Source organism: Sebastes umbrosus, chromosome 15 (genome assembly GCF_015220745.1).
Source record: "Sebastes umbrosus isolate fSebUmb1 chromosome 15, fSebUmb1.pri, whole genome shotgun sequence".
NCBI classification, from domain to species: domain Eukaryota; kingdom Metazoa; phylum Chordata; class Actinopteri; order Perciformes; family Sebastidae; genus Sebastes; species Sebastes umbrosus.
In genome coordinates, this window is record NC_051283.1 from 11,419,394 (window position 1) to 11,445,664 (window position 26,271).

At 39.1% G+C, this 26,271-nt stretch overlaps 2 protein-coding genes and 2 long non-coding RNA genes across 5 annotated transcripts in view; 2 read left to right on the forward strand and 2 right to left on the reverse strand.

Moving 5' to 3' along the window:
- LOC119503059 (E3 ubiquitin-protein ligase ZNRF2-like) overlaps positions 1-4,563 on the forward strand; it is an 8,296-nt gene extending 3,733 nt beyond the window's left edge. Inside the window, exons 3-4 of the mRNA XM_037794567.1 lie at positions 1,899-2,004; positions 3,644-4,563. Coding sequence (XP_037650495.1) covers positions 1,899-2,004; positions 3,644-3,701 — 164 coding nt within the window. The 3' untranslated portion in view covers positions 3,702-4,563. The remainder of the gene's footprint in view (positions 1-1,898; positions 2,005-3,643) is intronic.
- The window catches only part of LOC119503063, a 24,015-nt gene extending 8,143 nt beyond the window's left edge, over positions 1-15,872 (reverse strand). The window contains exons 1-3 of the long non-coding RNA XR_005210243.1: positions 15,861-15,872; positions 15,320-15,322; positions 2,344-2,352 (exon numbers count right to left, since the gene is read on the reverse strand). This is a non-coding gene — a long non-coding RNA (uncharacterized LOC119503063). The remainder of the gene's footprint in view (positions 1-2,343; positions 2,353-15,319; positions 15,323-15,860) is intronic.
- On the forward strand, positions 6,452-10,867 carry txnl4a (thioredoxin-like 4A). The gene is made up of 4 exons (XM_037794568.1): positions 6,452-6,620; positions 7,168-7,349; positions 9,791-9,894; positions 10,058-10,867. The coding sequence occupies exons 2-4, from the start codon at positions 7,197-7,199 to the stop codon at positions 10,227-10,229; spliced, it is 429 nt and encodes a 142-aa protein (XP_037650496.1). The 5' UTR covers positions 6,452-6,620; positions 7,168-7,196; the 3' UTR covers positions 10,230-10,867.
- A 743-nt stretch (positions 15,873-16,615) lies between the features above and the next one.
- The window catches only part of LOC119503541, a 34,106-nt gene continuing 24,450 nt past the window's right edge, over positions 16,616-26,271 (reverse strand). Inside the window, exon 3 of one of the 2 annotated variants that reach the window (XR_005210336.1) lies at positions 16,616-17,084. This is a non-coding gene — a long non-coding RNA (uncharacterized LOC119503541). The remainder of the gene's footprint in view (positions 17,085-26,271) is intronic. The other variant, XR_005210335.1, reaches the window with a different exon arrangement.

Consider the following 26,271-nt stretch of genomic DNA (forward strand, 5'->3'; position numbering starts at 1 on the left):
TTAAAAAACCCATTGACTTCCAGACGAGGGAGCTGGAAGTGCAGAGATGCTAACTCATTTACAGGTTTTAAGACTCATTCCTGTAGCACTCTATTCAGATCCTTTACTAGAATATAGGTGAGTACCACATTGTGAAAATATTTCATTACAAGTAGGGCTGTCAATCGTTTAACATATTTAACCATTATTAATCGCATGATTGTCCATAATTAATTGCGATTAATCGCAAATTCATCGCACATTTTTATGTGCTCGAAATGTACCTTTAAGGGAGATTAGTCAAGAATTTAATACTCTTATCAACATGGAAGTGGGCAAATATGCTGCTTCATGCATTTAGCATGAAAAATATGCTGAAATCATAACATGGCAACCTAACAATCAACAACAGCTGTCAGTGTGTCAGTGTGCTGACTTGACTATGACTTGCCCCAAACTGCATGTGATTATCATAAAGTGGGCATGTCTGTAAAGGGGAGACTCGTGGGTACCCATAGAACCCATTTTCATTCACATATCTTGAGGTCAGAGGTCAAGGGACCCCTTTGAAAATAGCCACGCCAATTTTTCCTCGCCAAAAATTTAGTGTAGCTTTGGTGCGTTATTTAGCCTCCTTCCCGACAAGCTAGTATGACATGGTTGGTACCGATGGATCCCTTAGGTGGTCTAGTTTCATATGGGCCTGCTACAACCTAAAAATCGCAAGTTGATTTAATGCATTAAAAAAAAAAAGTGACATTAAAACAAATTATTCTTATTCTTATTATTCTTATTATAGTTATTATCGTGTTAACTTTGACAGCTCTAATTACAAGTAATGGAGTAGAAATATAAGGCGGCATAGAGTGGAGTACCTCAGAGTTGTACTTAAATGCAGTACAAAATGTTCTTATTCACATTCCACAAATGCCTCTCTTCCCTTCCTCAGTCACAAAAGGTGTGTCATACTCTTTCTACAACTGGATCGTGAGGATTATCATGAATTAATATGCAAAGTCTTGCATTAAAAGATTCGTAGATAGACTAATAAAGTGTTTTTTTTGCAAGAACTCATTATCCACAGAAATGCACCTGTACTAGATGTTATACATTTGCCGATATCCAACTATGTGATACAGCTGCACATTTACACAGCCACCTATAAGTGTGTTAGCTACCTGCTGGTTACACACTGTAACTCTGCCTTATACGTGTATGCACACAGGAAAGGCAAACACGTCTTGTCTGTACTAGACATACAGTTGTCGTCACTACACACTCTCTCAAGAGTAGACTGCTCATCTTTAAATGTTGATGCATGTGCTGAGACATGCGCACACAACTTTCAGCTGGCACCCACCCACAGCAGCTTGCATGTTACTGATAAATTTACAGTAGATGCAGCTACTACGGTGTGTCGTAGCTTATCACAGGCACACATAGATGTGTAAAACCTATTTATCCGTCATCTGACGTAACCCATGCAAATATTTTCACAAGTTTCATAAGTGTCTTACCTCTCCTGCAGGATTCATTTTAACATGAGCATATGAAAACAGTTCTTGTTACTCCTTCGCCTCCGGTATTGACACTAGGGCCTGTCATAGCTAAATATGCAGGTAAACATTTGATACTAAAGAAAACTTCATCATACCTGTTATTAAAATATGCCATCAAGCTATTACACAAAGAAATGCTACTTTCCACATAACACAACCTATTCCCACTGGAGACAATACAACACAGTAGAGGGATACCAGTTCTCATCTGAGCACAGATGACGCCGGGTATTCAGGTACCAAAGGTTAAACAGATGGTTGTGCAGGATTCAGTGACTGAGCTGAACATCTGATGCATGGTTTGGTGTGTTAGGCAGTGCTTTTCTCAGTTTGTCTCTCTGTCCGTATTATCTTTCTCAGAGGACATCCTGTCCAGAGACTCTGGGGAATGTGCCATCTGTTTAGAAGAGCTGGAGCAGGGAGACACCATTGCCAGGCTGCCCTGCCTCTGTATCTACCATAAAGGGTAAGTAACACACACAAAAACACATAAATAAACAGATTTTGGTTGGAAATAGTTTGACAAAACAGTCACGACTCCCAAAGGTAACCCAATCTTTATTTTTAGCATACAAACATGAGAGTGGTATTGGTCTTCTCAAGAGACAAAGAAGCATATCTCTCAAATGTCAAACTGTTCCTGTAATACAGACGTTACTAGATTTTCAGTATTAATGCCAGAACACACTGTGTAAGAGCCAATTAGAAGTTTTGTGCCAGGCACAGACCTAAAACCTCTCCTGTCCTTTTGTAAAAAATTACAAAAATGAAAATGCAGGTGGATGGAGAAGCAATGTTTATTGACAGCTTTAAACTTTATAATTAATACGATAACTGAAAATATCTTCATAACGTGTGACATGTATCTTGAGGGCCAGAACAACTTGAATAAAAGTAAAAAAAAAACAAAAAAAAAACGTGTGCCTACTGTCTCACTTACTGGTAGTTTATTTATGTATTTAAAGGAATAAAGGAATAGTTGACATTTGGGGAATTGTAGTTATTCACTGAGAGTTACGTGAGAAGATTGTGGGCGGTGGGAGTTCAGTAGGTAGAGCGGTCGTCCTTTAACCACAAGGTTGGCGGTTTGATCCCCGGCTCCTACTCTCCGCATGTCCAAGTGTCCTTGAGCGAAACACTGAACCCCAAGTTGCTCCCTGGGCGCTTTACAGCAGCTCAATGCTCCTAAATGTTTAGGATGGGTTAAATGCAGAGGTCAAATTTTTTTAATGTTTTAAAAGATTGACACCACTTTATGTTTTTATGCTAAATATGAAGCTACCACCAACATCTGGTAGGTTTAGCTCAGCATAAAGCCTGAAAAGAGGGGGAAACAGCTAGCTCCAGGTAACAAAATCCATAAAACATGATACGACACGTTAGATGGCAGGCACATTTTGTTATCTTTGGAGGGAGCCAGGCTAGCCTTTTCCTCCTGTTTCCTCCTGTTTCCAGTCCTTATGCTAAGCTAAGCTAACCTGCCGCTCGTGAGGGATAATGTGCAGCGAGCTGATCATTGTTGCGAAATAAACTTGCGTTGCCCTGAAGGGGTTTATTTTACAACAATGACCTGCCTGCTGTACATTATCCCGCTTATTACACGGCTACTGACTTAAGAAATCAATAATTTGACACAACAACGGTCCTCCAGAGTCCGAGATCAGACCTGCGTCCATAGCAACGGTCAGTTATACATAGCAACGGTCTGCTATAAAGAAATAACAGACGCCGTAATTGACCGATCAGAATCGAGTATTCAACAAAGCCGACTAATAAAAGAGTGGTATCGATCTTCTCATCCAACACTCAGCAAGAAAGCAAATGAGCACATTTCCCAAAATGTTCAACGTTTTGGTTTAAAAGACCTCTATCATGTGTATGAACAATCAGTTCCATATGTGCACATAGATGTTTAGATTGATTAGATATGTTGGTGAATGAAACACCTTGAGAAAACACACACATTGCCATCCGGGTAATTAGATATCTTTTGATAATTTATAAAATAAATGAAGATTTTTACTGTGATTATTGGAGTTAAATGTAATTCAGCTCATAATTCAACCGAGACAATCCTCACTGTTGTTCTCCTCTTCCTGTTTCAGGTGTATAGACGAATGGTTTGAGGTGAATCGCTCGTGTCCGGAGCATCCCACCGACTAGGAGCTGCAGGGGTACTGTTTCGGTCAATTGTACAGTCGACTGTGTGCCCTGACCCCATCCCAACACTGTCTGTTCCAGCCGAGCATCAGCGCTGCTCAGGGATTGTGAGACAATATTGTGCACAGGATTTTTCATATTGCCTCATGGAATAGCGATATACTTTGGATATGTTTCTCTAGACGTTGTGGGATGTTCAAAAAACCACTGGTCGAGTCATTTAGTCTCCAGAAAATATGTGAATGTTCCTTATGCCACCTTCTGGTCTCAAGTGGGTTCATGCAACCTGGAATCTGAACTGAACTGTTTTGCTGAACCGGGTGTGGTTTTATAGCAGAGGACTTGTTTAACCAACATGACGGGAGAGTTACGTCTCTTTTCAGCAGAGATTTTGATTGACAGACTGTTCCGACTTGATCAGAAGGCTGAAGGCTGATGTTGTGCAATGTGAAAAGCAGCCATTCAGAATTAAAAATGCCTTTTTCAGCTTTAAGAGATGATTACAGTGTTGATGGTAGTGAGGAAATAGATCTTATTTTTATTGTGAAATTGGCAAAATCATTTTTTTGTAAAACAATCATGTTTCCTAGACCAAATAGTCTAACGTGAAATAGTTGGACTTTGTCAATCACTTGTCCGTTCAGAACCACAGTAATGTGATTGTATAGTTTAGTGGTGAAATTAAGGATAGGCTAAAACACATCTAATAATGATTCATACTCTAAGGAGTGCCATAATATGCTGCTATGTCATAGACTGGAATGTTTTCTTGTAACCTTTTGAACCTTTGTTTATTGTTCTTTCTATTTGTACTGTAATGAATTGCACAATAATAAATGTTTTGTCTTTTTGTCTCTGTACTGCATACAAACTATTCAATATTTTAAGTGTAATTTATATACTTATATACACCCAATTTAAATGAGTCATCCCTCAATGAGATGCATTCTTCTTCCATCTAAGATGTCTGGAGACAACAGAAAGATGAAGATAAATGAAAATATTTTTTTTAAAGTAGCCTATTTATACAATGGATGTGTAATTTACACAGCATTTTGCAGTTGTAAAAAAAAAAAGCACAAATAAATGGTATCATCTATCAAAGAATTTCCACTATTACAATCCAAAAACAAGACAGCTGATTACTTACGGTCTATCATCCGAGAGACGGCAGTGAAGATGAGTAATGACTCCCTAGAAGTGGGCATGTAGGGACATGGTTAATGTGGATCAAGTGTTCTTTATGTTTGTATGAGCAGTCTGAGGAAATGCCAGCTTTTCATTTCTTGTGTTGCAGAGATAATAGCCTACCTTGGTATTTCTTTGACGACATCACAGAAGGTATATTTCCTAATAGCAAATGGGAAAATCTGTCTCCACGAAAAGATAGCATTTGAAGGACAACTAGTATAATCTGAAAGTACTTTCCTCATGTTTACTTATTGCATTTTCTATCCAGATTGGAACCGCACGTTACAGAGGTGTTCTCTTCACCAGCTCACTTTAGCTAATATGTGTGTTTATGGCCATTGATTGATTGATTGGAGAAATGTACCTTACATTACCAAAAAAAAATGAATCTGTCCTCATAAAGATGGTATTGGTTTTGTGAAGTAGTTTTTGGTTTGCTTCTCTGTCAATCCAAGATTCTTCTCAACTCCTTAAAGAAAGTTTATGGGTTTTTTTGTTATGTTTTGTACCCTAAGTTAGTAATAAAATCATAAAAAAGGGAGATAAGAGAAAAGACTATATGCTGGATTGTGTCCTGCATGATACAAAATGCTTTCTTCCTGCAGCGAGTGGTGTAAATGTCCTGTAACTGTGGTAATGGTGATCCAATAATTTTTTATGCTGTTTTCACTGTCCTCATCAGGAGTTTGTGGTCATATGATGTAATGTTGCCAAACCATACCAGTATGCATCCAGTTAAGATGCTTTCTATTGTGAACCGGTAGAAGTTGATGAGGGTTTTTGTGGACATATCATGTTTCTTTAAACACCTCAAAAAATAAAGTCTCTGTTGTGCCCTTTTTATGACACAACTGATGTGCAGGGACCAGGAGAGGGAGTCAGAAATATGGATGCCTAGGAACTTGAAGCTGTTGACAATTTTGACAGGAGTGTTATTTATATCAACAGGTGATTGAACAGTTTTAATTCTCCTGAAGTCAATTATAAGCTCCTTAGTTTTCTCCGCATTCAGGGACAGATTGTTGTTGTAACACCACATGGTTCCTCACTTCGTCCCTATATGCCATCTCATTGTTTTTAGTAATGAGCCCAATCACTGTTGTATCATCTGCAAATTTCACAACACTGTTTGTATGATGTTTAGCCACACAGTCATATGTGTACAGACTATACAGTAAGGGACTGAGATAGCAACCTTGTGGAGCACCGGTATTCAGAACTGTGGTAGATGAGTATCTGTTTCCTACTCTTACTGCCTGGAGTCGGCCTTTCAGAAAATTTTGTATCCACCTGCAGATGGAATTACAGAGGCCAATGTCTGTCAGCTTAGATATTAGAAGAGATGGTATGATTGTATTAAAAGCACTGCTGTAATCAACAAACAGCATTCTGGCATGTGTGTTTTTTCAAAACAAAACACATAAAAACCAAGGAGTCATTAATACAGACAAACAATGTCAGAACAATTGAATAAAACATTAAACAAAGAGCACAAATAAATTGTTTTCGCATCTTTCTTATTTTTTGATTTACAAAAAAAAAAAAAAAAAAGTATACATACGCGTGACGTAACCACGTCGTGTCCACACTCTCGCTCGTTTGATGACGCAGTACGCACAGAACGTAGCACAGCAGCAGGACGCAGCAGCAACAGCGGCAGCTAAAGGAGGTTTCGCCTTAAATTAGTGTTAAAAAGCCACGTTTTTAGTATCCATTCACTTTCATTTTAAGGTAGGTCTTTCCGCAAGACTATTGTTTCATTCCTATCTAATTAGTCAAGTTTAACTCTTTCACCTTTCAGACTTAACGTCGATTCAAGCTAACTAACTAGCTGCTAACTAGCTCGTTGTTAGCTGTTGTTAGCAGGCTAACTACATCACAATGTAAAGTCCCTCAGCAGCTCCTGTTCTCTTGTTTAAGTGGCTGCACGTCGTGTTCCTGTGACTCTACTCTGAATTAGACTTTGTATTATCTCAGGTGATGCATGACATTACATTTCTATAGAACTAAGTGCAATATGTGAGTTGTATGAAAAGGCAATATTTGCCTGTACAGTAAATTCAATAATAATCTCATATCATGTGCATTATTACTTTTTTAAAATTAGTTTTTCAATATTATTGCCAATATTACTCTCAATGCTATGCAAAATATTAGTTTCTATTTTGGTCCAGACTATGAGCTGAATGCATGACTTTGTTGGGATGTTAAATAAACTTTACTCTCACTACCTCTCAAGTTAAATGAAGCTATAAAGTCAAATGTGTATCTTTTTCAGCTTGGGTAAATCTACAGATCCGGATCAAGATGTCGTACATGCTACCACATCTCCACAATGGCTGGCAGGTCGACCAAGCCATCCTGTCTGAAGAGGACAGAGTCCTCGTGATCCGCTTTGGACACGACTGGGACCCCACGTGTATGAAGATGGACGAAGTTCTCTACAGCATCGCTGAAAAGGTATGATTACAGTGTCTGATCCAGTCTATAAACCGTGTGAGCTGTAGCATTTGCATTATAATAGTTATCCCCCTGCTATCTTAACATGCTCAATAGCATCACCCGCTTGTCCACAGTGACAAGATGCATAATAGCTTGTTAATCGAGATAACACTGTAATTGTAAATATGAGACTGAAGTACTGACTTGCCTTTAGGGGGTAACACTAAGACAACAACAGAAGCTAACGAAAATGTTTGTTATTTTGACTCAAATTCAGTAAAATGTATCTGTTTAATTACACACTACACAGGTTTACTGTCAAATAAGATAAGATAAGATATACTTTTATTGTCCCCGTGGGGAAATTTTTCTCTGGACTCCGTCCAACTGCAGTTACAAACACTAAATTAAAACAGCATCAACAACAATAATAAACGATTCCACACAAGACAGGGAAACAGTTCCACAGAAACAGATGATTCAACACATACACAGTCCATGCACATAATGGCACATACTATCACACACGCCATGGCAGGTATTGCACCCAGGTAGTGCACTGCACCATCTACCGTCTTGCCCATATTGCACAGACAATAGCCCAATATTACACAGATGCAACATATTTCACTTTCCCTATTTAACATATTGCACTGTCTAACCATATTGCACTGTCCTTATGATAGCTTTATGTTACGAGTTGTTGAGAAGTTTAATAGACATCGGCAAGAATTAATGTTTGTAACGGTTCAATCTGCACCGTGGGACTCTATGATGATATACTCTATATATATATACCGTACCAAAGTGATCTGAAAATAACAGTTACTGTTTCAACAGCTGTGGGTGGAAAACAAGTAATACGGTGATCACAGGCTGTTGTATTCATAGAAGTTATTTTAATTACATTATTTTCAAAAACCTGCTGACATACAGAATCTCTATTAGAGACTGTCTGATCAATACCTACACCTGCACTATTAAAACTCCATTGGCAGCTATACATTATTAATATCCTTGATTTTCAGTTGCATTAAATGCTAAATTATTAGTTTTTATTTGCAAAGGACAGTTTATTGTACTCTGTTACAAATAACTATAACCCTCCATATCAACTGAGCTAAATCAAACCTACTTTCATCAACTTTTGGAAATGCTTTCTGGTAAAATCCAGATTTAGTACCAACAGGAGCATTACAGTTTATGGTTTGACTTGACCTCAGCTGAAAATCATATTGATTTTGTAGGTAACAGAAAATAATGTGTGGGTCTTTTTCTGGGTTGCTGTAGAAGTTTTCTAGTGCAGATTTATACTGTCTGCTGAAGGGATGTGAAGATTCATCACTATTTCATCACTATGTTCACTGCACTTGGCAGTTTATTGCTAATTTTACAGCTGAGATTCCCATTAAAATATGTTATGTTGGGGTATCTTACTCTCAGTCAGTAGTGTGTAGACCGTTTTCAGGACCAAAGCTATTAAGGCTGTTAAAAAGCTGAGGCATTGCAATATTGTTCTTAAAGAGTTATACTCTTTTTGAAGCTTATTTAAGCATGCCCATTTTTCATTCCAGTACACTAAAGGTGAGGTATTGCAGGCAAAGGATGTTTGTGGCAGTCCTTGAACAGTAGTTTAGCACTAGTTCATATTATCATAATGCATTTTTAAATCCAATTCAAATTTATTTATAAAGCGCATTTAAGAACAACAACAGTTGACCAAAGTGCTGTACAATAAAAACTAACAAAATACATAAAACAACACAATAAACATATAATGGCCATTTTAAAAGACAAAAGTACAATAAAATAATAAAAGCAATAAGGCAACTGTCATATTAAGAGCCAAGGAATAAAGATGTGTTTTGAGACGGGATTTAAAAACAGGCAGTGTAGGGGTCAGCCTAACATGCAGAGGCAACTTGTTCCAGAGTTTGGGGGCTACAACTGCAAAAGTACAATCTCCCTTGTGCTTCAACCTTAATCTTGGGACAACCAGAAGCAACTGGTCAGCGGACCTGAGTGACATTGATGGGATGCGTGGTTGTAAAAGGTCAGAGAGAGAGATAGGTTGGAGCTAGCCCATTTAATGATCTGTAGGCAAACAATACAATCTTAAAATCAATCCTAAAAAATACAGAGAGGCCAGTACGGGGAATTGAGCTCTCACTTGGCATGTTCCTGTTAAAAGATGAGCTGATACCATAAATTATATCAGGTTACCAGTGTAAGCATCATGTAAATAACCCAAATGATTACATGCATGTCTGACAGACATGACTGATATGACTGTCAATTGTAAAAAAATCAATAGTTCATTGGAATTGTTTTGTTTAATACAGAAACTGACCTTTCCCTGTTGTGTTGTTCTGACTGTAATGTTGAATGCTTTGCCGTCCATAATGATGCCTTGATGGTTTACTATTGTATTAATATTCTACCTACGTATGTCCTGACAGGTGAAGAATTTTGCAGTCATTTACCTGGTGGACATCACAGAAGTGCCCGATTTCAACAAGATGTACGAGTTGTATGACCCCTGCACTGTCATGTTCTTTTTCAGGTAAGGCACTCAATGTCAAGATTTTGAAAATATAAATGTTACTTCTTGTAATGTGATTTAAATGAACTCTGTTGCGGTTTGAGGACCTTCTCATATAAAGCCTTCCTGTCTGTTACTGTTGAAGAATTACTGTACAACTTTAGAACTTCATACTGTGTTTCAGGAACAAACACATCATGATTGATTTGGGCACTGGCAACAACAACAAGATTAACTGGACAATGGAGGACAAGCAGGAGATGATAGACATTGTTGAAACAGTTTACCGGGGAGCTAGAAAAGGAAGAGGTCTGGTGGTGTCTCCAAAGGATTATTCTACAAAATACAGATATTGATTCTTGTTTTTTTTTCCTCCAACTTTTTTGAGGAGTTGTTTTTTTCCTGATATTTTGTAACATGACACAAAGACTGCAAGTTACAGACATCAAGGAAGATCTTTTTCGACATTTTTGTTTTTGCCAGTGAAACAGGACAATTTTCTTATCAATGGTCATCAGTGTGTTACGTTGTGCCATTTGTGTTTTTTGTATGTAGACTGACATGTTATTCAGTTTCTTCAACAACAAGTTATGTTTAAAAAAACAGTGAAACAAGTGCTTAAATGAGCAGTGTGTAGGATTTGGCGGCATCCGGCAGTAAGGTTGCAAATTGCCACCAACTGAAACTTCCTATATGTGCCAAGCTTGTAGAATAACTACGGTGGCTGATTAAAAAAAAAAAACATAAAGGGCTCTATCTAGAGCCAGTGTTTTGTTTGTCCGCCAGTTGTCTAAGGTAACGAAAACACAGCGATTTGAAGTTTCAGGTGATTATACTCTTAAGAAAACATACTTATTAATATTATATTCCATTTCTGCCAATAGATCCCCCTAAATGCTACACACTGTACCTTTTAAGAAAACAGACACAATGTAAAAGTCTTCATATTTTAATGTTGTAATAAACATGGATGGATATTTACATATAAAACTTTTTTGCTGCAGGTCTTTTCAGTTATTCCAAGCTGATGTCTCTCACACAGTAAGGTTGCTTATAATGGGAAAAAGTTGTGACACCCATAAAAACCTACTTGAGAGAAACGTTCTGCCCACAGTGGTTAAGTAATATAACAAACACCTTAAAACTGTAGCTCTGTAGTAAAAACAGATGAAGTTCATAATTTGGGCTGCAACTAGCGATTATTTTCATTGTCGATTAATCATTTGATTGTTTTCTTGATTAGTTGTTTGGTGGAAAATGTCGATCAGTGTTTTCTAAAGCCCAAGATGACGTCCTCAAATGTCTTGTTTTGTCCACAGCTCAAAGATATTCAGTTTACTGTCATAGAGGAGTAAAGAAAGCAGAACATATTCACATTTAAAAAGCTAGAATCAGAGAATTGTGACTTTTTTTTCTTTAAAAAATTACTAAAATTAATCTGCAACTATTTTGATAATCCATTAAAGCTGAAGTAGGCGAGATTGGAGCAAATATGATTTTAAAAAATGTCCGCTATATCCTGGTATATTGATTCACATGTGATCAGCGCTCCCTAGTTTGACTGTTTGATCGGAGTGAGTGATATCTGCTGCCTCCGTTGAATGAACAGCCAATAGGAATGCTCTCTCTGAAATGACATGTGATTGGCCAAAGTCTCCCGTCACGGCTGTTGATTTAATCAGTTTAACAGTTGACAACTAATCGATTAATCGTTGCAGTTCTATTCATAATGTTTGATTATTACTCAGAGATTTAGAGTCAACTCTGTCATGTTGGAGAGCTTTTACGTTGTATTATGTTTACTGAAGTTGTAGCTTTGATACCCAGCGTTGAGAGAGATCAGGAACTTCCAGAACAGCTTCAGAGCATTTATTGAGCTTAAAATGTATACTGACTGAATATAATGCAGGAAAGTACCATAGCACATTTAGTGATTTAGATCAATTAATTTATATAGATTGTATTCTATGTTCATCCAGAAAGAAATCCAATAGCTTGGAAATATAAAAGTATTTTGGAGCACTCGCTGTAGACATTTTTATTTGGTGGTGAAAACCTGACAATGTCAAAACCTGAAGCCAGAGAGTGCATTTCCCAAAAATGTCCATCAGGTGGAGCCAGAGATATTTGGCAGGTTTGGCAGCATCACTGATTACATTCCTGTAATACTAAAGATTCAGCTTGCTTATTTACCACTGATCAGATTACTTTAATTTAGTGAATTTATTTGTTTTAAAAAAAAGGTGATTTAGCTTCTAGCTGGTTTCCATTTGCAGTCTCTGGGAAGGTACATGCAACACTAGTACTGCCAATTCAATTAATACAAATACAAGCTCAAAATAAGTATGTATGTAGATCAAAAAATGCATACAAATTTCAATCATTATACCCAACCCTGTGCAATATAAATGTGTGGTATGTACAGTGTTAGTGTGAGCCAAAAAACCCTAGTGAAGGATTTAAAACAAGTACACTGTATGTAAAATGAATAAATAGAATATAAATAAAATGGTTAACATAACAGAACACATAAGAATTAGTTAAAGTAATGGGAACAATCTGTAAACAGATAGAATCAAACAAGCCAAATAGATATGATGGGGTATTTATGAGTGATATATACATGGTTGTGTTCTGGTTGGTCGCTGTGTGTACTAAAACTACAAGGATGACTAGTACAAAGAACATTAGAATAAATAGTGTTTGAATTTAAATTGGTATATTACATTAAATATAGAGGTGGCTTTATGTACAGCTATTGCACAGGCTGTGTTGAATGAAGACGGTATTTGAGAACTAAAGGAATATTATGTACAGCACAGTACATACAGTACATACCCTATAAACACAGCTACAACAATAGTAATTGCACAGTAACTGCTGGGTATTGTGCAGAGTCTGTAGGGAGACATTCACATAACTGAGCTAACTGTTTATGAGTGAGATGTCCTGTGGGAAGAAACACTCCTTGTGTCTGCTTGCTTTGGCGCGTGGTGCTCTGTAGCGCCTGCCAGAGAGGAGACACTTTTTCCACATACGTTTTGGCCGTGGTGTGAAGTGTCTGTGATGAACAGTGGACATCCTAAGGGAGTTTTCCTGACTCTGGATCTCACAGAAACATCACATTTTTGGGACACATGCTATAGCTTCGCCATAGAGGAATTGAGATTGTATGTATTATTTGTTCAGAGATTTCAAGATGATCTAACATTTGTTATTTTTATAAATACAATACTTAAAGGGACTGTTTGTAACTTTCAGAAATGCTTGTTAACAGCGACACCTGTAGCCGTTAAGTCAACGAAAGTCAGCGTCGGGCTCGCGCTTGCTCGCTCTAAATTGACATGAACGAGCATTGCTCAAAACAGTGAGGCGACACATGTCAGCTAAAACCACATTATCATTAAATTTCACCTGCTTGACAGTAATGTTAGCTGACCAGACGGAGGTCTCTCCATGAATCAGTGCTGATCCTAGTGTTGGCTTCCTGCTTCAGCCCCGGAGGCTGAAGCAGGAAGAGAAACGTTATCGTCTCAGACCGCGGCCGGAGGGAGACACTGGCACCCGGTCGGAGACGATAACGTTTCTCGCTGCGGAGCCCCGTCACTTCACAAGACACGGGAAACCTCTGTTTGCCTGGAGGAGCTACAGCATTTATTTCTGCACAAACGTCCACTGTACATTTACTAGATATTCTCAGAGCTACGAAGTCTTCTGCAGTGTGTTGTGTGCGCGCATGAACGTGAGGTGGAGCGAGAACGCGCGTGGTGTGTGAGTGAAGGCAAGCAGGCAGAGGAGCGGTCTGAACAGCGTAGCCACACGCGAGCGCGCATGGGAAACCGACCCGGTAGATTTATATGTGTAAAAAGTTACAAACAGTGCCTTTAATCTACATTTTAATCCTACTTTAGGAACTATAAATGCCTGGTTGAACAACTATGTGTTTTCATAAGAAATGGTGCATGGGAGTGCAAGTCATGAGAACTTTCTCTATCCACAGCATACTCACTCCAAAAACAGTAAGAATACTATGTAAAACAGTCCCGTGTAAGATTTATTAATTTTATTTAACCAGGCAAGCCAATTAAGAACAAATTCTTATTTACAATGGCGGCCTGGCAAAATGCAAAGCCTCTTGAGAGAAGGGGGTAAAAATAAATATCAAATGTTAAAATGACAGCACTGGCATACATGACAAGCATTACATATACCAACAAGCATTACATAAAAGAAAATGCAGATAGGCACACAATCAACAGACAGTACCAGACAAACAATATCTGGCAATATTACAACAGAGTAGCAAGTAGTAAAGACAATCACAACAAGCTATACATGTAACAGCAAGTGCTAGATAAAAAAAATATGCAGACTAGGACACAAGCATTGGGCAGTAGCAGACAAACAGCATCAGAAAATACAACAACAGATCAAGAGTAGCATATACAAACAGTAGGACGAACAGGCAAAGCTACACGGCAGCAGCCAGACAACAAAAAAATGCATGGGACAACAGTGTGCAGCAGACAGACAAAGCTTAGGGAATAGTATTAGGTCGGGGAAACAGCTGCATGTATCAGCCAGAATGTCCATAACAGAGTTTTTGAAAGTGAACTTGTTGATAAAATTGTCCAGTTTTAGTGTTTTTTGCAGATCGTTCCAGTCTTTGGCTGCAGCAGATCGGAATGACAACGGACCAAAAACAGTATTTGTTTAACATGATATGGTGAGTAGAGCAGGTGTCGTAGGCAGCAGATGTAGTTTGCAACAAGTGACATAAGTAAGGAAGGAATAAAGAGTGCAGTGGTATGTCTTGAATGAATTAATACCGGCCTTCAGTCTTGCGCTGGGTCTTTAGTTTCCTCCCAGTTTTCAGCAGTTATCCATCAGTGAGAAAATGATAGAAATACTGAGAGAAATGAGCGCAGCAAAGAAAAGAGGAGCAAAGGAAGTCGAGGGTGACGGAGTTGGACGGAGTGAGAGAAATATCAGTGGATGAGTCTCATCAATATCGGTTAGCTGTCAGCTTCATCTTTTATAGCTCCTTATAACCAGACTCCACACACTGCGTGGGATTCGGAGTCCAATTTGTTGAGTGATAGATGAGGTGAAAGGGGACAATTCTGTCTCTCAGTTTATTTCACTTTGTGTGTATGTGTGTGTGTTTGGACCAAAGACAGAGGGAATCCTCTCCAGAGTAAATCGCCTGACCTCTTCACCTCCTTTACTTGGGATAAGACCTCCAATCTCACAGTCAATGTGTGTGTTCTGTTGGTCCTTCTCGACAATTCACTGCACTGTATGTCTCTGGTGTCAAACCCCCCGCCCCCAGGTTGTAACTTGCCCCAGAGCTCTGGCCGGAGAGAAAGAACAACAGAACAACTGAACAACAGCTGGCTGCCGAGAGGAGGTGAGAGATGAGCTATAGCTGCTGCAAAAACAAAACACTCTGACCACACTTGGCTACTCTTGAGTAAAAAAACACATAATCTCTAAAATATCAGTTTTTCAGGAACCAGAACAAGTTTTTAGGTAAGCATAATAACATGAAAAGCTGCAGTATAGAGTGACCTCATTGCACTTCTACGTGTACACTCGCAGGCATTAGTGTATTTACAGTTCAAAATAGACTCATTTCCTCATCTTTCAATGTGTGTGGACCATGTTGAGGACCTATAGACACCCCCTCCAGGCCTCCCATGTCCTTTCCACTTACATTAACCCACAGTCTGGCATGCTTTTGTCTTTGTCTGGCCCATCCCTGCAGGGCCTATGTACACCAATACTGTACCATTGGCCTCATATGGAGCAACGGGGCCAAAGGCTGCCTCCATTGGTCCATTATAATTCACATTATTATGCATTGTTGTTCCCTATTACTGTTAATCAGCTCAGCCTCAGGGGGACAGGAGAGGTTTGGACGACTAAGGGTTACTGGGAAACTCATGGTCTAGACACATATGGAGACATAGCGGGATGTACAGTACAGTTTGTGTGAAGAGAGAAAGTGGAGTTGTTTTTCTTATAGATTATATAGGGAATATGCACACACACGCCCTTAAGGCTCTGGTAATCCAGGATCTGTTTTCAACTGATAGTGTTTAAATAAATCTGGACAAAGAGGGTTCAGCAGGCGGGCCGTGAGGATCAACTGGGTGCCAGGGGGGGAAGACATGCTGGCATACCTCCATCTTCTTTCTCTGTCTTTCCTCCCTCCTCCTTTTCTAGTCTGTCACTCTCCATGTGGATGCCCAATGTGGGGGAAGGGTGAGGGGCAGTTTCTGGGACACCCCACCCCCACCTCCACCCCCTGCAGCTCACCCTATTGGCACTGATACAGACATACACATATACACAAACAATGTGTTAACCCCTTCCCTTTGCCCAGTAACTGCGTAACTGTGGTCACTGCACCTCATCCAACTGTTCGTCACATCTCATTTGGAGCCAATGGCTTCATACAGGCTGACTCTGAGTCAGTCTCAAAGTCAGCCGGGATCATCACATATACAGTGTATATAATGTCATAAAAACTGATTTGCACATACCGCCATAGGGGCGTTACAAGTCAGCCCTGCGAAAGTCATAGTATAGTATGTCATAAATGTGTCATAGTATGTCAAAAAATGTCTTAAAAAATCCTATAAATGTTATAATATGCCATAAATAATGTCATAGTATGCCATGGTGTAGTCATATGGTGTAGCATGTCATAAAAACGTCATGGTATGGCATGTCATCAAAATGTCATAGTATAGAATGTCATTAAATATTGTGGTATAGTATTTCATTAAAAATGCCATAGTGTGTCATATGAATGGAGGGAGTAACAATAACTTTCAAACCCAGGATAGAGAGACGGGCAACGGATGTGTGCAAACAATGAGTAATAATTTATTAACAACAAATGGAAAGTGTATAAAAAACAACTTAAATCTACTTTCTACCTTACAGAAAGCGCAACTGCGAAAATGCCACACAGCACTACAAAAATGAACACACTTAATTCCCAAGAGGAAACCACTGCCGACTCCGGCACACACGACAAACACCGACGTAACCACCACGGACACAGTCTAACAACTGCCGTCTGGCCCACTGGCAGCGTCTGCTCCTCTCTCCCGGGCTCTTATTCACGCAGCACTGAATGTTGATTGAGCGCAACCGCGTACCTCAAGTTACTGCAGCTGCGCAGCGGGGGAGGGCCGCACCTGAAAAGACACAGGAGAGGGAAAACGACTAAAAAAAATTAATATGAATATTTTTTTATTTTTCCCACATGCTATACTATGACTTTTTTCAACATACTATACTGTTTTTTTTTTATTTTGTTCGACATACTATACTATGACTTTTTTTAAAGGGACTGTTTGTAACTTCTTACACGTATAAATCATCCGGGTCGGTGTCCCATGCGCGCGTGCGTGTGGCTACGCTGTTCAGACAAGATTCCAACACAAACTACACGGAAGCACCAAAACCGCAAAGTTATATTTAGTGAAGCCCGTCTTGCAAAACAGTGTTGGCCGCGGTCGTAGCATGCGGGGGAGACCGTAGCTTTGGTCTCCAGGGCCGGAGTCTCTGCTGTACTCTGCTCCTCTGCCTGCTTGCCTTCACTCAGCTCGCTCCACCTCACGTGCATGCGCGCACACTACACACTGCAGAACACTTCGTAGCTCTGAGAATATCTAGTGAATGTACAGTGGACGTTTGTGCAGAAATAAATGCGGCAGCTCCTCCAGACCAACAGAGGTTTCCCGTGTCTTGTGAAGTGACGGGGCTCCGCAGCGTGAAACGTTATCATCTCTGACCGGGTGCCAGTGTCTCCCTCCGGCACCCGGTCGCGAGACTGAAGCAGGAAAAGCCAACACTAGGATCAGCAATGATTCATGGAGAGACCTCTGTCTGGTCAGCTAACATTACTGCCGAGCAGGTGAAATATAGAGTGATATTGTGGTTTTAGCTGACGTGTGATGACTTTTTTATGACTCTTTTTTCACTGTTCTCTACATATATTACTTTTTTAAAATGTTTTTCGACATACAAAACTATGACATTTTTTGACATACTATATTATGACCTTTTCAAAACAATTGTCGACATACTATATTGTGAATTTATCACTTTTTTTCCACATACTATACTATGGCTTTTTTCGACACACTATAGTACAGTTTTTACATATTATACTCTGATTTTTATTTCAATATTTAAGTAAAAATGTCGAAAAAAGTGAAAAAAAAGTGATAGTACAGTGTGTCGAAAAAAGTGATAAATAAGTAATACTAGAGTATGTCGCAAACGTCATAGTATAGTATGTCAAAAAAAGTGATAGTATAGCATGTTGTAAAAAGTCATAGTATAGTGTGACGGCCCCTCTTTGTTTGGATCTTGCACTGTGTTTGCTTTCTCTCATCAGGGCTGCAGACTTGATGAGGCTAATCAGCAGCATGGGACACACCTGGGCCCGGTGTACTCCCTGCATATAAGCCAGAGCATGCAGCAGTCTGGGGCTGGCAGACCTCCTTGCACATTTTACCTTTGTTACATGGTTTTGGTTCTTTGTCTTTGTTTTACAGCACAACATCTATTTAGCACATTTTCACACATCCACTCCCTACACTACTGACTCTACAGGTTCCTCCCATTCATTCTTTTGACTTTTCACATAGTTTTTGGTTAATAAATCACTTTATTTATTCAGTATACCCGTGTGTCTGCCGTTTTTGTCACAGCTTTAGAGCCGGGCTGTGACAATAGTATGTCGAAAAAAATGATAAAAAGTTGTAGTATGTCAAAAAAAGTCATAGTATAGTATGTCGAAAAAAGTCATAGTATAGTATGTCGAAAACAGTGAAAAGGTAATAGTATAGTATGTTGAAAAAATTTATAAAAAAGTCATAGTATGTTGAAAAAATGTATAAAAACTTCATAGTATAGTATGTGGAAAAAAGTGATAAAAAAGTCATAGTACAGTATGTCGAAAAAACTTCATAGTATAGTATGTCGAAAAAAGTGATAAAACAGTCATAGTAGAATATGTCGAAAACAGTGAAAAGGTCATAGTATAGTATGTCAAAATTTTTTATAAAAACTTCATAGTATACTATGTGGAGAAAGTGATAAAAAAAGTCATAGTATAGCATGTCGAAAAAAATTATAAAACTACATGGTATAGTATGTCGTAAAAAGTGATAAAACAGTCATAGTATAGTATGTCGAAAAAAGTCATAGTATAGTATGTTGAAAAAAATTATAAAAACTACATAGTATAGTATGTCATAAAAAGTGATAAAAAGTCGAAGTATAGTATGTCGAAAAAAGTCATAGTATAGTTTGTCAAAAAAGTTTAAAAAAAAGTCATAGTGTAGTATGTAAAAAAAAGTGAAAAAAGTCATAAAAAAGTCATAGTATAGTATGTCGAAAAAAGTGCTAAATAAGTAATACTAGAGTATGTCGAAAAAGTGAAAAAAAAAAGTCATAGTATAGTATGTAGAAAAAAGTGAAAAAAGTCATAGTATAGTATGTCGAAAAAAGTGCTAAATAAGTAATACTAGAGTATGTCGAAAAAGTGAAAAAAAAAGTCATAGTATAGTATGTAGAAAAAAGTGAAAAAAGTCATAGTATAGTATGTCGAAAAAAGTGAAAAAAGTCGTAGTATAGTATGTAAAAAAAAGTCATAAAAAAGTCATAGTATAGTATGTCGAAAAAAGTGAAAAAAGTCATAGTATAGTATGTCGAAAAAAGTCTATAATACAGTATGTTAACATGTGGTTGGCATTTCAACCAAAAATTCAAATAGTACCAATGTTGCTGGGAGTCACAGCAGGTACAAAGGTCAAGTGAATAAGGGGAATAAATGTGCATTTAAAGGAGACCTACAAATAAATTAAACTGCACGTACTATGTTTCAATTGCCCAGTACATTATAAATAATTACAGCTTAAAGGCAGGGGACCAGCAGGCTTACCCTATTACTACAAGGTACCAAACTGTATGTGGTACTTTCACTTGGTATTAAAAACAATAATTTGAATGTAAACTTTATATATTGTGTATATTTATATTGTACACACATTAAAAACGGGTAAAAATATAAAAGCTACAGAAATCTTCTCAGTCTGCCTCAATATTAACAATGCTACCCAGTCTCAGTAGATGTCCAGAGCCTCAATGATGTTGCTTGAAGAGTGTTGCATTTTGGTTATGTGGATGTTGTTGCTAGTGAGTTTTTTTCTACTCTTTCCAATGATGTACAAAACTGAGAACAAAATACCAACATGTTTTTAGCAATTTGTTGCTGGTGAATACCATGCTAGTGAGCCTAGGCAAATAAATATGTTTTTCTGCTTTTCTGGAGTTTAGAAACTGAGCATATGGTGTTTTATTGCACCATATTATTAACTACTGCCACTTTCACATAAAGAGAGCCTTTTGTGTTCATATGCATGTATACAGTCATCCTGTATGTTACCTCTTTCTTGCATGTCCTTGAATTTACTCATCCCATAAACTCCATCTCTCCTGTTGGGTTATATCGCCGTCTCTTTACATAACCGACACGGAGCTATCAAGACTCATCCCTCTCTCAACAGTTTTCATTCCCTAATTCCTTCTAAGAGAATGACGATTGAAAAACACGACGGAGAGATGTGAGGAGATAGTTCGCTGTTATATATTCTGAGAGGAGAGATGGTGAGAAAAGGCTTATCTCCAAACTCTTTCTGAATCAAGATCCTATGTATTCATCTGATCTATTTTCTTCTAAGATCTCCTCAGGTGTGAGGGCTTTAGGGTAGATTTTAGTTTTGTCCCCATGGGGGAATTACTCAGAGTAAATTAAGCATTGCCTATAGGTTGGTAAAGATTAACTAGAGCAGATGTTTCATACTGATAATATGCCGAAACAAACACAAACAAACCCTGTGCCATTAACGAACCACCGCCTCCCTCCTTTCGTAGATGCTGACACACTTAGCAGCCGGGTGTTATGTTGGTTTAATTCCCTTCTCTTTCCCTCCTTGCGTCTCCCTTTTTACTCCACTTAGGGACCTGTGACTAAGTGGATTTGCATCTCTCTTCCCGCATCATTCCCAAAGGGGTGTCATGCCTCCATCTGCGACAAAATGAGGGGTCTATTTAACTTAACTGAGACAGATACCAGCGCACAGAGAGGAGGTATGTGTTTATGCAGTGTCTGTGGCACTGCTGTCGCTGATGTACGGTACACACACTGAACAAACACACATGGATCACATGAGGCCCCCTTCGCTCTATGCATTCACCTCCATTCATGGCAGGCGCCGCCATTCAGAAGCTTTAGGCCCAATTAGCACCTGCCCAGTCCTCGCAGGCAGACCGGGCCTCCTGCTGCACAGGAGGTGTGACGCTGAGAAATGCTCCAGCTGAACCAACAGGACCAGCACACACACGCACACACAAACACACACACGCACGCACACACATACACTTGCACAAAACAAATCGAGACTCCTTACCTCCCACACACTCTCTGTCACACACCACACTCAGACAGACACTAAACTTTGTAATTGAAGCTGATCATGCACATTAAAAAATGACTGTTTTCCAACAGTGTGTTAATCTGTTGACATATAATGGACTACATTATATCATATATATCACATCAAAGTAGGCTATATTTACAGGTATTGGGGAGTAGTAGTATTATTGTGAAAAAGTTGTATAAAGCCTTTTGTAGCTCCTATAAATTGCCTCAAGTGATGCCACTTGAGTCAGTGTCGGTTGGGGCTGAACACTACAAGTTTGAAAATGAAAACTATCTATGGAGTTAGGAAGAGGTGAGCTTACCAGACTTCTGTGCCTGCTCTTCCTCTCTGCTCAAGGCTACCTTAGCCACTACTAGCATACACAACACATCCGAATCTCCAACGAACTATCAGAGGTCAAGTTGCATTGTGGGTAATAGAGCTTGGTTTTTACAAGGAGGAAGACTATGTGGAATAAAAAAAACAATGCCTCTGGTTCTGCTGTATCGATTTCGATCCTTTTTTAAAAACAGTCCATTGTGAGTTTGAAAATGTTATAGGAGTGCGATGCTAAATCTGTGCACTACTCTTTTAAGTAAATTTGATAGGCAGAAGACGTTCCTAATATTGTGTGATTATATTAAGTGATTATGCCTCATTTTTTGTACTCCACCAGTTCTCTTTTTGTAACCACTGGCAATGCCTCTTCATTTTATTATGGTGAGATTAAAGGGTTACTCATGATTTTACACATGAAGATTCGTTTACTCATCATGGGGAGTGTAGTGTGAAAACACTTGTATAATGTCTTCTGTGGCTCTGGAGCAGCTTTGACGAGTGTCAGAAAATAACCCTGATGATGTCATCAGTTGAGACTTTACATTTTTAACAGAAAGACGGCATTACAAACTGGGGATGCACAGTTTGAAAGATTTACCAGGCAAATGAAAATACAAGTGTAGGACTCATCATATTTGGAGATTGAACAATACTCAAAATCCAATTGATTTTCACCATTCTTTTTTTAATGTGTCTTTTGCAAGTCCCCCAACTTAATGTAAGTGAAACACTAAACTGCTGGTGTACCCCTTTAAAGGAATACTTCACCCTCAAAATGACCATTTGTATATCAATTACTAACCCCCGAATTCTTGAAGAAAACTTTGCGTTTAACAACAGCAAAACTATATCAAAGCATCCATTTACAAACTCTCATACAACTCGTGCACTATAATTCATGTTTTGATATAGTTTTGCTGTTGTTAAAAATTGCCCCCCATTTACTTCAATTCATCAAGACTTTTTCAGTTTTTTATTCTCCGTTCAATGTGGAGGCATGCAAGAAAAACAATGTTTTCTTTAAGAACTCAAAGTAACACATGGTAAGTATTTGATATACAAATGGTCATTTCGAGTATTCATTGAATGTTTTAAGTCAATATTGACCTTTTATTAGAAATTTTTTGTTTGATTACATTTTGTATAGCTGATCAATACTTTATTGATGGTGAGTGAAGCAGTGCTGAACCTAAATTGACAGTAAAGGGACACGTGATCACAATCCACAAAAGCATGATGAATTTTATATTTATGTGAATTTGATCAGGCCATATAATCACTGTGATGATCATGACGAGGAAGAACAGGATGTCGCTGATTCAATAATGACGATGCTGACAACAGTCATTGTTATCAACACTGATGCTACTGTCAGTATATATGCAGATGGAATATCTGAGCACTGCCTCCAGCCAACAAGCCAATACATTTTTCTGTGTCAGATACTGTGACTTGCTGACATGACCTGGAAACAGTTCCGCATTTCAAAATTCAATCACAAGCAATGAGGAAAAGGCTAAAAATGTAGAATGCAAGTTCTGGAGCCAAAGCCTCCCGAGTACATTCACGTAATTGCTCATTTTATGAATGGTTAATTTAACAAGTACTAAAATTTGTGGTCTGCATTAGCCAAGCTACATAAAGTGCTTGCTATTTTGATCAGCTTTGGAGACATGGTACTGTATCATCATGCAGTTGGAAATATTATCCAGTGGGCAATTTCCGGGTCTGAAAAGTGAAGCCAACGCCGAAGTGCCTTAAACTTGTATTATTTCTAATAGCCAGCAGGGGGCGACTCCTCTGGTTGCAAAAAGAAGTCTGATTGTATAGAAGTCTATGAGAAAATGACCCAACTTCTCACTTGATGTATTACCTCAATAAACATTGTAAACATGAGTTTATGGTCTCAATCGCTAGTTTCAAGGCTACTTCAATACAGCACGATGTTCATTTAGTGAATCATGGTCCCATTTAGAGATAAATAGACCATAAAGCGGGGATGCTTTAGGGCGTGGCTACCTTGTCACTGACAGCTCGCTTCCACGGCGTTTTCCGGTCTGGGTGTTGTCCGTGTTTTTGTCTACAACTTTAACCCTTTCACAGTATGTTTTCAGCACTTTTTGGTCGCCTAAAAATGTCTTATTCAGTGTTCGGTTGTACTTAGCTCCACCTTCTTGTGTCATTTCTGGTTGCAATAAAACAAGATGGCAACGGCCAAAAACCAAGATTGCGACGGCCAAAATCCCGAACAAAAGGCTTCAAAACAGCAGTCCACAAACCAATGGGTGACGTCACGGTGACTATGTCCACTTCTTATATACAGTCTATGATAATATCATTATGGGTTTTGGAGGAAAGATTTGGTGTATTATGGTCTAAATACTGTTTCACTGTTTTTGTCTTTACAAAAATCACATTAGAAATGTACAAATATTTGATATTCAGACTAAATATCAGCCTATATAATTAAATTAACATTGGTTTTAGTGGATAGTCCCTGTCTTAATTGTGTTTCTTTGTAGGTTTTTCTACCCTGCAATGAAATGAAGATCAGGGAGAAAAACTAGATCTTGAAATGTTCTCCATGAGACTGAAAATCGATGCCACAAAATATGTGCTTCTGGCCTCCTCAGTTGAAATCACACAATACCCATCACCCTCTCTCCCTGGCCATCTTCATCCCTCCACCTCCCTGTTCACTATTTCCTAATCTCTGCTCCTCTGCCTCTACATCATCTTTTCTCTCCTCCGCTTAGAGCCACTGTCCCCCTACCTGCCTGCCTGTGCTGGTACAGCCCCCCTCTCTCTGCCTCTGTCAATGCATTTTGCCCTTATAAGGAGAGAGCACAGGCAGACTGTACTAACCGCGTGAGCTCAGCGGGGGTGTTGCTGGGGCAAGGAGACCACAGTGACTGTAACAGCGGGGTGAGATGGGAGGAGGATGGAGGAGAGTGGTTAGAGGAGGGGTGGTTGGGGGTGTTGAGCTACCACACTTCTATCAATGACTCCAAATAAGACGACAGAAATAGACATAGGGGAGGAAGAGGTGGGGCGAGGGAGGAGAGGATGGAGATTGGAGAGAGGATGGCGAGGAGAGGCAGGTGAATGTATCTGTGAGTGGGGAAGCTTGTATGTCAGGTTGAGGTAATGTTGCTAAGTGACAGAACACTTCCCAGCAACACCTTCCATGTCAAAAGTGGTGTGTCGGTCCACACTGATAATGTACATTTACAAAGCTCTCATTTTCTCAATTCTGATACTGTGAGTAGTGTCTGCATGATGCCAGCTCACCAGCTGCCCACATACTCATCGATATGGAAGTCTAACATTTAGCTGGTGAGAGTCATGGAGGGAGAGTGTGGGCTACAGCACGGACGTCTGTGGTGCAACGTGACTGGTCCAGGCTTCAGATGTTCCATCCTTTGATGAGAGGAATAAGACGCCCTTTGACTGAGAGAACCAAAATAATGATTGAGTTCAGATTGCTAAGCATGTTCACCCTGATTATCTTTAAAAGAGCACAGTACAGATTTAGCATTGCACTCCCAACTCCGTCAACTTCACAATGGACTGTTTGAAAAAAAGAGATCAAAATTGATGCAGCAGATTCTAGATATTGTCTTTTTTATTCTACATAGACCATAGATTGTATATAAGAAGTGGATTTAGTCACCGTGACGTCACCCAGCGGTTTGTGGATTACTGTTGGAAGCCTCAAGTTCGGCATTTTGGCCATTGCCATCTTGGTATTTGGCTGTTGCCATCTTGTTTTTTGCAACCAGAAGTGACAGGAGAGGTTGGAGCTAAGTACAACCGAACGCTGAATAAGACATTTTTAGTTAACCAAACAGGTTATAATGAACTTTCATGAACTGAAAACACACTGTGAAAGGGTTAAAGTTCTACGACGAAAACACAGACAACTCCCAGACCAGACAACGCCGTGTTAGCGACCTGTCAATCACAAGATAACCACGCCCTAAAGCATACCCTGCTTTATGGTCTATTTGACTCTAAATGGGACCATAATTTCCTAAATGAACATCATGCTGTATTGAAGAAAAGACTTGAAACTAGCGATTGAGACCACAAACTCATGTTTACAATGTTTACTGAGGTAATAAATCAAGTGAGAAGAAGACTCATTTTCTCATAGACTTCTATAAAATCAGACTTCTTTTTGCAACCAGAGGAGTCGCCCCCTGCTGGCTGTTAGAAAGAATACAAGTTTAAGGCACTTCTGCATTGGCTTCACTTTTCAAACTCGGAGGTTGCCGCCTGTCATAACCTGGCACCTACATTACCCACTATGCAACTTGACCATAAACAGTCCAGTTGGATATGCTAGTGTGTTGTGCTAGTAGCGGCTAATGTAGCCTCAAGCCGCTAGCCTCAAGCAGAGATGAGAAGTGGGCTGCAAAGGTCTGGTAAGCTCACTTCTTTCTAACCCCATTACCACACATTGTTTGATTTTCAAACTTCTTCAGCCCCAAACGACGCTGACTCAAGTGACATCAAATGAGGCAATTTATCAGACTTCAGACGGCTC

What these genes read in the sequence shown, in the direction of transcription:
- txnl4a (XM_037794568.1), top strand. Translation starts at nt 7,197, where the DNA reads ATGTCGTACATGCTACCACATCTCCACAATGGCTGGCAGGTCGACCAA. An exon ending in TCTACAGCATCGCTGAAAAG is followed by an intron (nt 7,350 to 9,790) that starts GTATGATTACAG and finishes ATGTCCTGACAG; the next exon opens with GTGAAGAATTTTGCAGTCAT. An exon ending in ACTGTCATGTTCTTTTTCAG is followed by an intron (nt 9,895 to 10,057) that starts GTAAGGCACTCA and finishes ACTGTGTTTCAG; the next exon opens with GAACAAACACATCATGATTG.